This window comes from Oncorhynchus nerka, linkage group LG13 (assembly GCF_034236695.1).
Source record: "Oncorhynchus nerka isolate Pitt River linkage group LG13, Oner_Uvic_2.0, whole genome shotgun sequence".
NCBI lineage: Eukaryota > Metazoa > Chordata > Actinopteri > Salmoniformes > Salmonidae > Oncorhynchus > Oncorhynchus nerka.
In genome coordinates this window covers 11557173-11570652 of record NC_088408.1, presented here as the reverse complement: position 1 = coordinate 11570652, position 13480 = coordinate 11557173, and the positions used below count along the sequence as shown (strand labels likewise).

General features: G+C 41.4%; 1 protein-coding gene across 1 annotated transcript in view; it reads right to left on the bottom strand.

Annotated features, from left to right (window-relative positions):
• LOC115139149 (poly(A) polymerase alpha-like) overlaps positions 1–13480 on the bottom strand; it is a 31682-nt gene that overhangs the window by 7772 nt on the left and 10430 nt on the right. Inside the window, exons 9-12 of the mRNA XM_065026196.1 lie at positions 11439–11577; positions 6662–6734; positions 5854–5974; positions 3636–3720 (exon numbers count right to left, since the gene is read on the bottom strand). Of these exons, the coding sequence (XP_064882268.1) occupies positions 3636–3720; positions 5854–5974; positions 6662–6734; positions 11439–11577 (418 nt within the window). The remainder of the gene's footprint in view (positions 1–3635; positions 3721–5853; positions 5975–6661; positions 6735–11438; positions 11578–13480) is intronic.

Here is a 13480-nt window from a genome sequence, read left to right as displayed (position 1 = left end):
ATTTTCAGGCCACATTGAAAATAAAAAAAGGTCTGAGCCCGGGATAAAATGACAGATTTATTTAAACAACAGTACAGAGAAACCAGTTGCAGTAAATCAGCAGGACGCCACCCAAGCCAGCAGGATGGTCTGATTCTGAAATCTATTAATCAAGCCTGATGTGTAAGAGTCTAACCTGGATGACAATCAAAGTGGAATTACTCCTCTAATGCTCCTGTCCAATCCACAGGCTGGATGTATTTATTCACTTAAAATGATCATCCATTTTTTCAGGCTCTCCAGTGCTATAAAAGGCCATCCAGAATGTCCTGTTGTATTGTCTACTTTTCTCAGCCAGCAACCCAGAGGAATAGGAGTTATATTTAAGGCAGGGTGTGCTGTCAACAACCCAGAGGAATAAGAGTTGTATTTAAGGCAGGGTGTGCTGTCAACAACCCAGAGGAATAGGAGTTGTATTTAAGGCAGGGTGTGCTGTCAACAACCCAGAGGAATAGGAGTTGTATTTAAGGCAGGGTGTGCTGTCAACAACCCAGAGGAATAGGAGTTGTATTTAAGGCAGGGTGTGCTGTCAACAACCCAGAGGAATAGGAGTTGTATTTAAGGCAGGGTGTGCTGTCAACAACCCAGGGGAGGAGTTGTATTTAAGGCAGGGTGTGCTGTCAACAACCCAGAGGAATAGGAGTTGTATTTAAGGCAGGGTGTGCTGTCAACAACCCAGAGGAATAGGAGTTGTATTTAAGGCAGGGTGTGCTGTCAACAACCCAGAGGAATAGGAGTTGTATTTAAGGCAGGGTGTGCTGTCAACAACCCAGAGGAATAGGAATTGTATTTAAGGCAGGGTGTGCTGTCAACAACCCAGAGGAATAAGAGTTATATTTAAGGCAGGGTGTGCTGTCAACAACCCAGAGGAATAGGAGTTGTATTTAAGGCAGGGTGTGCTGTCAACAACCCAGAGGAATAGGAGTTGTATTTAAGGCAGGGTGTGCTGTCAACAACCCAGGGGAGGAGTTGTATTTAAGGCAGGGTGTGCTGTCAACAACCCAGAGGAATAGGAGTTGTATTTAAGGCAGGGTGTGCTGTCAACAACCCAGAGGAATAGGAGTTGTATTTAAGGCAGGGTGTGCTGTCAACAACCCAGAGGAATAGGAGTTGTATTTAAGGCAGGGTGTGCTGTCAACAACCCAGAGGAATAGGAATTGTATTTAAGGCAGGGTGTGCTGTCAACAACCCAGAGGAATAAGAGTTATATTTAAGGCAGGGTGTGCTGTCAACAACCCAGAGGAATAGGAGTTGTATTTAAGGCAGGGTGTGCTGTCAACAACCCAGAGGAATAGGAATTGTATTTAAGGCAGGGTGTGCTGTCAACAACCCAGAGGAATAAGAGTTATATTTAAGGCAGGGTGTGCTGTCAACAACCCAGAGGAATAGGAGTTGTATTTAAGGCAGGGTGTGCTGTCAACAACCCAGGAGTTGTATTTAAGGCAGGGTGTGCTGTCAACAACCCAGAGGAATAGGAGTTGTGTTTAAGGCAGGGTGTGCTGTCAACAACCCAGAGGAATAGGAGTTGTATTTAAGGCAGGGTGTGCTGTCAACAACCCAGGGGAGGAGTTGTATTTAAGGCAGGGTGTGCTGTCAACAACCCAGGAGGAGTTGTGTTTAAGACAGGGTGTGCTGTCAACAACCCAGGAGGAGGAGTTGTGTTTAAGGCAGGGTGTGCTGTCAACAACCCAGGAGTTGTATTTAAGGCAGGGTGTGCTGTCAACAACCCAGAGGAATAGGAGTTATATTTAAGACAGGGTGTGCTGTCAACAACCCAGAGGAATAGGAGTTGTATTTAAGGCAGGGTGTGCTGTCAACAACCCAGGGGAGGAGTTGTATTTAAGGCAGGGTGTGCTGTCAACAACCCAGAGGAATAGGAGTTGTATTTAAGGCAGGGTGTGCTGTCAACAACCCAGAGGAATAAGAGTTGTATTTAAGGCAGGGTGTGCTGTCAACAACCCAGAGGAATAGGAGTTGTATTTAAGGCAGGGTGTGCTGTCAACAACCCAGGAGGAGGAGTTGTATTTAAGGCAGGGTGTGCTGTCAACAACCCAGGAGGAGGAGTTGTATTTAAGGCAGGGTGTGCTGTCAACAACCCAGAGGAATAGGAGTTGTGTTTAAGGTAGGGTGTGCTGTCAACAACCCAGAGGTGGTGTGCTTAGCCAGGGTGTGCTGTCAACAACCCAGAGGTGGTGTGCTTAGCCAGGGTGTGCTGTAGGCAATATAATCAACATTTTTCTGGCCAAGAAAGGGTGGACGGATCAAACTGATTTGCCAGAAGACTTTGAGGGTATTTCACATCAAATGGAGCACTCCAGTAATGGACCATTTTGGTAAATGAAGGAAAGGATTGGATCACTAAACTCTCGATAGAACACTTAAGACAAAGGGGAGGGGATTGGACAACAAAAAGGCTCTGCATTGTGAAAATAGGTCTACATGTTGACTGGACAACAAAACAAAACGCTCTGCATTGTGAAAATAGGTCTACACGTTGATTGGGCAGCAAAACGCTCTGCATTGTGAAAATAGGTCTACACGTTGATTGGGCAGCAAAACGCTCTGCATTGTGAAAATAGGTCTACACGTTGATTGGGGCTGCAAAAGGAGCAATGCCTCCCTTCCAATGACAGTGCTTCTTGGGTAACAGAACTGTGGCCACTGTCCTATCATCATGCTCTTGCATACCACTGATAAACCAATTAAAAACATATCTATATCTAAAACCTATCTAGCTATGTAAGCTATCTAAGAAAGTGTTCTTAACTGACTTGCCTAGTTAAATAAAGCTGAAATGTAAAAATAAAAATACAAATGCTCTAAATACATTTCTCTACACACAGATTTCAACACAACATTTCTCTATACACAGATTTGAGCAGAACTGCTAAGTGACAATGGAATCCAGGATGTGAGTTAGTGATCTGGATTCATGTATAGAATTAAACTGAAAGAATGACGCTTTCATTTTTTGGTGTTCTTCACATGGCTACTGGCTAATGCTAATGCAACAATTTACGGGTTTATCATGATCAAAAAAAAACTAAAATAAAAAAAACATGTCTACAAAATCAAGACTAACAAGAAATACATTGTGCAAATTGTGAACTAAAGCATTTTATTTGGGATTTGATAGGACAATATAACAAGACAAGGAAAACCAGGAGATGGTTTAATATAGGAAACTGTACAACTGAAGTACCTACCTTTTAGTAAAATATACAAACATCAAATATTGAGTTGTGCTTACATTAGAGGCACAGTCTATACTAAATATTACTGAGACACTGGGCTTCAGGCCCTGCATAACGTTAACATAGTATTTGCGTTTATGATAATTGTTTTGTGAATCAAAGAGGATGCTTAGGTAAGAAGAAAGATTATTTTGAGTCTTGTATGAAAGCCTGAAGTGTATATTTAATAATTACAAGTAAGTCAAACTGAAGGAGTGGATTACATATACAATTGAATATAAAAAGGAGAGCTTCACATTTACTGAAAAGTACGTTGGTATATTTAGAAAATAGAAACCTTTATTGAAATAGTTGGTTTGTCTCACCATGTGTGTCCCACAGGATAAGCTGCTTAATACATACTTGTATTTCTGAAAGAAGTTTGGTGCTTCAAATAGTTTGGACCACTCTGCTTTATTCTGCAAAATTTCATCTGTGATGGACAGACCTGTGGGAGGAAGGAAACCTTGTTTACCAACAGGGAGAAGGAAACCTTGTTTACCAACAGGGAGAAGGAGGAAGGAAACCTTGTTTACCAACAGGGAGAAGGAGGAAGGAAACCTTGGTAACCAACAGGGAGAAGGAGGAAGGAAACCTTGGTAACCAACAGGGAGAAGGAGGAAGGAAACCTTGGTAACCAACAGGGAGAAGGAGGAAGGAAACCTTGGTAACCAACAGGGAGAAGGAGGAAGGAAACCTTGGTAACCAACAGGGAGAAGGAAACCTTGTTTACCAATAGGGAGAAGGAGGAAGGAAACCTTGTTTTCCAACAGGGAGAAGGAGGAAGGAAACCTTGGTAACCAACAGGGAGAAGGAGGAAGGAAACCTTGGTAACCAACAGGGAGAAGGAGGAAGGAAACCTTGGTAACCAACAGGGAGAAGGAGGAAGGAAACCTTGGTAACCAACAGGGAGAAGGAGGAAGGAAACCTTGGTAACCAACAGGGAGAAGGAGGAAGGAAACCTTGGTAACCAACAGGGAGAAGGAGGAAGGAAACCTTGGTAACCAACAGGGAGAAGGAGGAAGGAAACCTTGTTTACCAACAGGGAGAAGGAGGAAGGAAACCTTGTTTACCAACAGGGAGAAGGAGGAAGGAAACCTTGGTAACCAACAGGGAGACTGAGGAAGGAAACCTTGGTAACCAACAGGGAGACTGAGGAAGGAAACCTTGGTAACCAACGAGAACCAAAAGGGAAAACTACCATCGCTCAGTCAGACTGCTCTATCAAATCATAGACTTAATTAGAACATAATAACACACAGAAATATGAGCCTTAGGTCATTAATATGGTCAAATCCGGAAACTATCATTTAGAAAACAAGACGTTTATTCTTTCAGTGAAATACGGAACCGTTCCGTATTGTATCTAACGGGTGGCATCCATAAGTCTAAATATTCCTGTTACATTGCACAACCTTCAATGTTATGTCATAATTACGTAAAATTCTGGCAAATTAGGCAGCCCAAACTGTTGCCCTGACTCTGCATGCAAGAGAAGTGACACAATTTCACCTGGTTAATATTGCCTGCTAACCTGGATTTCTTTTAGCTAAATATGCAGGTTTAAAAATATATACTTATGTGTATTGATTTTAAGAAAGGCATTGATGTTTATGGTTAGGTACACATTGGAGCAACGACAGTCCTTTTTCACGAATACGCACCGCATCGATTATATGCAACACTTATATCATCAACCATGTGTAGTTAACTAGTGATTATGATTGATTGATTGTTTTTTATGAGATAAGTTTAATGATAGCTAGCAACTTACCTTGGCTTACTGCATTCGCGTAACAGGCAGGCTCCTCGTGGAGTGCAATGTAATCAGGTGGTTAGAGCGTTGGACTAGTTAACCGTAAGGTTGCAAGAGTGAATCCCCGAGCTGACAAGGTGAAAATCTGTCATTCTGCCCCTGAACAACATTTATTTTATTTTATTTATTTAACTCGGCAAGTCAGTTAAGAACAAATTCTTATTTTCAATGACGGCCTAGGACCAGTGGGTTAACTGCCTGTTCAGGGGCAGAACGACAGATTTGTACCTTGTCAGCTCAGGGATTCGAACTTGCAACCTTTCGGTAACTAGTCCAACGCTCTAACCACTAGGCTACCCTGCCGCCCCAACAAGGCAGTTAACCCACCGTTCCTAGACTGTCATTGAAAATAAGAATGTGTTCTTAACCGACTTGCCTAGTTTAACAAAAGGAGCCTGCCTGTCTGCCTATATATATATATTTTTTAACCGGCCAAATCGGTGTCCAAATATACAGATTTCCGATTGTTATGAAAACTTGAAATCGCCCATTCCGATTAATCGGTCGACATCTATTAGGAACCCCTTCAAAAATAACTAAAAAAGGCCAGACTAGATGGAATTTACTTGATATGCAAAACTTACATTTGACGAAACTTCCCTTTGACATCAATGTATCATTTATGTGAATGTTTGAGTATGTTTCTCACTCAAGTCTCTGAAGTTAGGACACTGATCTGAGGGGTTTTGTATAGAAAGAGCACAGAGGGGCCTGTGGATGCAACAGTTTGTGTATAAAAGTTAGAAATCGAGACGGCCAACGGACCCTGTTTGAACTCGTCCACCATGACAGCCCGTGTGGAGACGGAGACGTTGTAGGTGGAGTTCTGCTGGGGGTAGGCTGGTGTGATGATGGGCATCAGGTGGTACCGGTCACTGGGGGTCACCTGGAACAACACAGTGACACATTCTCAGAGTTATATCCTACATGGGAATATAGGGCCTCTAGCAGGGTTGGAGTCAATTTAATTTCAATTCAATCATATCTTACATGGGAATGTAGGGCCTCTAGCAGGGCAGGAGTCAATTTCATTTCAATTCAGTCATATCCTACATGGGAATGTAGGGCCTCTAGCAGGGCAGGAGTCAATTTCATTTCAATTCAATCATATCCTACATGGGAATATAGGGCCTCTAGCAGGGCAGGAGTCAATTTAATTTCAATTCAATCATATCTTACATGGGAATATAGGGCCTCTAGCAGGGTAGGAGTCAATTTCATTTCAAGTCAGTTGTATGATATATTAAGCCTCAAATGCAGTTGAATCAAATTGTTTGTAGTGGAACAGATGAAATAAGTAACTGACTCGGGGGTTGAGATCACAGGTAAAACCCCTGGCCCTAGACTTTAAATGGTTGATACAAGTGGGATGTGTCTGTGTCTTGGAGGGTGTTTATAACCGCTTTTTAAAAAATACATAAATAAATACAAATATTTATAAAAAAAATTAAACTCACTTTAGTTGGCAGCTCAGCTAGTAAAATGCTCTAGGCAGTTAAGTTCATGTTTATGACAGTCCTTGATCTATTAGTGTTGCTCAGGAAAGGACTTGTATCAGCATGACCAACATTACCCTGGGGTCCCAGACTGGCAGGTTCAGGTTGCAGTCCTCTGGCTGCTTCAGGAGAACAGGGTTGGGCCATTCCCTGCAACACAACACAATTCAAGTTCAGTGTGATGATACAGACCAAGTATAGCATCAGTCAGCCAATCCTTTGCACTAGCCATCTTGTTTCGCTATGTTCCTAAGAAATACAGGAGTAATTAAGGCTTATTAAAAAGCACCAAGGACTGAGAAAATGTGATGACAATCAGGGTTTCTCTGGATCAAAAAGGGCAGAGGGGCATGGCAACAAGGACCGTCGGCACAGCTACATTTTAGAGGCCTCCATCTTGGCACTGTAGAGATATTGCATTCTTAAGCCAATTGCCCCAATTCTAAATATCTCTATAGAGCAAAGTTGTATTTTTAATTTTTTTTTTAAAATTTAAAGCAAATTTCCTGCAATTTTGTGCATTTTTCCATGGATAATGCTGTGTTCTTTTGCTCAAACATAACAAAATGAACACAGCTAAATTAATTGTATTTGGAATTTTCAATTCTCTGACTGTCTAGCCCAAAAATCAATTTAGGCAGCCCCCTAAGGACTAGAATGGCAGAACAATCCCTGACCATAATATAGAAAGGGTGTCTATTAAATCCCGCTTCATAACAGGGTTTCTGGTAGGCGGGAAATGCCGGCTTTGGAACTAAATTGTTTTATTTAAAGACAAATAAATAAAACAGTTGCCGGAAAATGACAGGGAGCAAAAAAATAAAATAAAAATGTTTTTTTAAATTGCAAAAGAAAATATATATATATATATATTCATTGATGGAAATGGATTTGACAGTCATGCTTATTGGTCAATAGTGGGACTGTTTAGTATAATGGAGTGGAATTAAATGGACTTTCCTTAGTTATCATGCATCTATTTATAGTTGGATTCTAGCTTGAAACATACCTGTTCAGGTTACCATACCAAAACGTATTGATTACGTCACATGTATAAGGAATGTATACAGTATGATAGATGTCAAGGAAGGTAAATAGGAACTAGGTGTGAAATAGGTGTGTGGAAAGTTACTGAGTGAGAACAAGGGGGAGTGCAGAAAGATCCTATTCTGTTAAAATATGTTATTGTTGAATATGAATGTTTCTAAGGAGGGAGGCAAAGGGCAACAGTGTAGTTAGTGTCAGTTCTTGATAAGGCAGACCAGTTTCTGAGGAATCATGTCTCAGCAGCGGTATGATCCAGTGGGTGATTAAACTTGGTTTGAGCTTTTTCTACTCTGTTTGTTCAGAACTGAACATTATCCAACACAACTATCACACGTGCACTATGCCATTAGACCCACAGCATATTTTGAGCAGGATTTATCCTGGAGCTCATCAGCTGGTTGCTGCACGATTAAAAAGAGCTATTCATTTTTTCTCTCTCTGAACTGGTAATTGAAGTGCACCTCCCAGTCACCATTTAAGTGCAGGCAACATGCAATCAGCGAGTGACCCATCACTTTACAATGTGAGCTGAAGGCAGTATGCATTTCAAAAACACACTTAAAATTGTTTGAAACCTGATTTTTTTTTTATGAGGCATGTCTTACCTTGCTTCAAATTAGCCTATAAGCAAAATCTGACAATTTGAGACGTTTGAGGTAAATAGATTTTTTTATTTTTTACATAGGCGACACGCGAGTTTCAAGTTTACAATTGATCCTACCATTTTATATGCCCGTTATGATCATATGCCCATTTTCATGGAACAGTTTCATTTCAATAATAATGTTCTCTTCCATCACTGTCACGTGGTTAATCATACAATTATAGAAGTAAAGTAATAAGGGACCATCATCCTCTGCCATATGGACACATTAATACATTGTGATCCATTGACGGCAACAACAACAAATAAAAAGTTTTAAAAATGTATTATTTACTATTGACGGCCTACACCGGCCAATCCTGGACGACGCTTGGCCAATTGTGCGCCGCCCTATGGGACTCCCAATCACGACCGGTTGTGATACAGCCTGGAATCGAACCTGTAATGATGCATCAAAGCCCTGAGGTGCAGTGCCTTAGACCGCTAAGCCACCCGGGAGACTAAAGAAATGAGAGCATGGAACTCATAGCCTATAGGCCAGTGGTTCTTAACCTTGGAGGTACTGAACCCCACCAGTTTCATATGATCGAACCCAGGTTAAGAACCACTGCTATAGGCCAATGTAGCAGTAAGTCTATAACTTTCATTGATCTTTCACACTGAGGACGGCTGATTATCGAGACATTGTTGGAAATATTTTTATATACCACTACACCATTTCTCTCCTGTTCTATTAGACCCACCACTACACCTAGACCCACCACTACACCATTAGACCCACCACTACACCATTAGACCCACCACTACACCCTTTCTCTCCTGTTCTATTAGACCCACCACTACACCTAGACCCACCACTACACCATTAGACCCACCACTACACCATTAGACCCACCACTACACCCTTTCTCTCCTGTTCTATTAGACCCACCACTACACCCTTTCTCTCCTGTTCTATTAGACCCACCACTACACCATTAGACCCACCACTACACCATTAGACCCACCACTACACCCTTTCTCTCCTGTTCTATTAGACCCACCACTACACCATTAGACCCACCACTACACCATTAGACCCACCACTACACCATTAGACCCACCACTACACCATTAGACCCAACCACTACACCATTAGACCCACCACTACACCCTTTCTCTCCTGTTCTATTAGACCCACCACTACACCCTTAGACCCACCACTACACCCTTAGACCCACCACTACACCCTTAGACCCACCACTACACCCTTAGACCCACCACTACACCATTAGACCCACCATTAGACCCACCACTAGACACACTGTTTAGAATGGTGTTTTCCTAGACACACTGTTTAGAATGGTGTTTTCCTAGACACACTGTTTAGAATGGTGTTTTCCTAGACACACTGTTTTAGAATGGTGTTTTCCTAGACACGCTGTTTTAGAATGGTGTTTTCCTAGACACACTGTTTAGAATGGTGTTTTCCTAGACACACTGTTTAGAATGGTGTTTTCCTAGACACGCTGTTTTAGAATGGTGTTTTCCTAGACACGCTGTTTTAGAATGGTGTTTTCCTAGACACGCTGTTTTAGAATGGTGTTTTCCTAGACACACTGTTTAGAATGGTGTTTTCCTAGACACACTGTTTTAGAATGGTGTTTTCCTAGACACACTGTTTAGAATGGTGTTTTCCTAGACACACTGTTTAGAATGGTGTTTTCCTAGACACGCTGTTTAGAATGGTGTTTTCCTAGACACGCTGTTTTAGAATGGTGTTTTCCTAGACACGCTGTTTTAGAATGGTGTTTTCCTAGACACGCTGTTTTAGAATGGTGTTTTCCTAGACACGCTGTTTTAGAATGGTGTTTTCCTAGACACGCTGTTTTAGAATGGTGTTTTCCTAGACACGCTGTTTAGAATGGTGTTTTCCTAGACACACTGTGTAGAATGGTGTTTTCCTAGACACGCTGTTTTAGAATGGTGTTTTCATAAACGCTGTTTGAATGGTGTTTTAACACGCTTTTAGAATTGGCTGCTTTTAGAAGGTCCTAGACACACTGTTTAGAATGGTGTTTTTAGACACACTGTTTAGAATGGTGTTTTTACACACTGTTTAGAATGGTGTTTTCTAGACACACTGTTTAGAATGGTGTTTTTGTTTAGAATGGTGTTTTCTAGACACACTGTTTAGAATGGTGCTAGACACGCTGTTTTAGAATGGTGTTTTCCTAGACACGCTGTTTTAGAATGGTGTTTTCCTAGAACGCTGTTTTAGAATGTGAGACACGCTGTTTTAGAATGGTGTTTTCCTAGACACACTGTTTAGAATGGTGTTTTCCTAGACACACTGTTTAGAATGGTGTTTTCCTAGACACACTGTTTAGAATGGTGTTTTCCTAGACACACTGTTTTAGAATGGTGTTTTCCTAGACACGCTGTTTTAGAATGGTGTTTTCCTAGACACACTGTTTAGAATGGTGTTTTCCGACACACTGTTTAGAAAGACACGCTGTTTAGAATGGTGTTTTAAACACGCTGTTTTAGAATGGTGTTTTCCTAGACAAAATGGTGTTTTCCTAGACACGCTGTTTTAGAATGGTGTTTTCCTAGACACACTGTTTAGAATGGTGTTTTCCTAAACACTGTTTAGAATAGACACACTGTTTCTGAATGGTGTTTTCCTAGACACACTGTTTTAGAATGGTGTTTTCCTAGACACACTGTTTTAGAATGGTGTTTTCCTAGACACGCTGTTTTAGAATGGTGTTTTCCTAGACACACTGTTTAGAATGGTGTTTTCCTAGACACACTGTTTAGAATGGTGTTTTCCTAGACACACTGTTTAGAATGGTGTTTTCCCGCCAACTACATAAATGTTTGAAAATAACATTTTATTGGCTGCTTCATTACAGGTGCTGTATGTTTTGTTAAGATGAATTACCATAATCTACAAGTGATTTCTGTCATTCTGAACATCGTGGCTGGACACCCTAATGGATTCTGCACCCAATGCATATGGATCCGGTAAATTTCTCAAATGGATATTTACAATCTTCGGTATATTTACAATCCAGGATATTTACAATCCAGGATATTTACTTGTCAGATGTTATAAACACCTGGACAAAAACCGACACGTCACTGGCAAAGCACAGAAAAACGAATGACCATCTGAAAACAGGTCACAGAGTTCCGCCTGAAAGAGAGAGACGTCTCACCACTTAGAGAAGACGAGGAAAAACTTGTGTACGAGGGTGGAGGCCACAGCGTTGGGGTAGAGCTGGCAGGTCCTGGCTACCAGCATGGCCCAGGAGACTCCACCCAGGAAGCCCAGGATGTTACTGTAGATGTTATGACCTGGAGGAGAACAAGAACATAACATTAGGTGTGTATATATATAAAATGGTGTTGGGTAGAGCTGGTAGGTCCTGGCTACCAGCATGGCCCAGGATGTTACTGTAGATGTAATGACCTGGAGGACAAGAACATAACATTAGGTGTATATATATATAAAATGGTGTTGGGTAGAGCTGGTAGGTCCTGGCTACCAGCATGGCCCAGGATGTTACTGTAGATGTAATGACCTGGAGGAGAACAAGAACATAACATTAGGTGTATATATATATAAAATGGTGTTGGGTAGAGCTGGTAGGTCCTGGCTACCAGCATGGCCCAGGATGTTACTGTAGATGTAATGACCTGGAGGACAAGAACATAACATTAGGTGTATATATATATAAAATGGTGTTGGGTAGAGCTGGTAGGTCCTGGCTACCAGCATGGCCCAGGATGTTACTGTAGATGTAATGACCTGGAGGACAAGAACATAACATTAGGTGTATATATATATAAAATGGTGTTGGGTAGAGCTGGTAGGTCCTGGCTACCAGCATGGCCCAGGATGTTACTGTAGATGTTATGGCCTGGAGGACAAGAACATAACATTAGGTGTATATATATATAAAATGGTGTTGGGTAGAGCTGGTAGGTCCTGGCTACCAGCATGGCCCAGGATGTTACTGTAGATGTTATGGCCTGGAGGAGAACAAGAACATAACATTAGGTGTATATATATATAAAATGGTGTTGGGTAGAGCTGGTAGGTCCTGGCTACCAGCATGGCCCAGGATGTTACTGTAGATGTAATGACCTGGAGGACAAGAACATAACATTAGGTGTGTGTGTGTGTGTGTATACATTAGTATATTTTATATGTATATATATAAATATATACACACACACACGTTGTTGGGTAGAGCTGGTGGGTCCTGGCTACCACTAAGAGGTTAGATTTGTTGTTGCCCTACAGGGCAGTTGGCAGAATAGAGGTGAGTTGTAGTAGCCGTAACAGCAGTACATACATTAGGGGTGTGAACGTTTAAATGGAAGTAGAGAAATACCACTAACAGGTCCCAATCATGAGAACTATGTGGCGGTAGCGGAGGGAGGAGACAGGGAAAACAGCCCTTTCCTTAAGAAAAGTCAGAGGAGTGAGTAAACCCCAACTTAAGTTATAAATCACCTGTTAAAAATGTGCCAGGATTTATAAACACATCCATAAATATCTTCAGAAATGAGACGGATCCTGGTTCTGTTGAGTGTTTGTTTAATAGTGATTCCGTGAGCTCTAAGATTCACACAACATCTGTCAGATAAAGCGATTTCACCAATTCAACGGTTTTTAAATCTTTTGCCATGATGTAATAACGGCGTAAAAATGATGTAACAACTCTCTGGGATATCTCAGATTGTATTTAGTGTTTTACACGGTTCTAAATGATCAGGATTCTTTAGAGGGCTAATCTATAGGTCCACCAAACACATGTCAAAATCTAACAGCCACTCAAGACTTAACCAGATAAAATATTTTTATTACGCTAAAAATTAAACCAACAAAACAACAAAAAATGATCCTTTGTAAATCTTCCTAACACAAATGTATTTCTAGTGAGAAATAAATGTGGTATATTGTTTCCATTTCATTTTTTGTGTGACCAAAATATCACAGATCCAGCCAGGCACTGGCAGGTGGAGGGTGTTTTAGGCCCTGCTAATCTAACAGCACCGGTTTGACAGACACTGGCCTAACACGTACCCAGCGCCAACTCCTCCTACCCTCCTTCTTAATATCAGGCTACAATCATCCCCACAAGTAGACCAAGCTTGTATAAGCACCATCTAAGTATCCCGTGAGCACGTCCTGTTTAGCTGTTATAAGGTAACTTACTTGGGCCTATACTTCAATATCAAACATTCATTT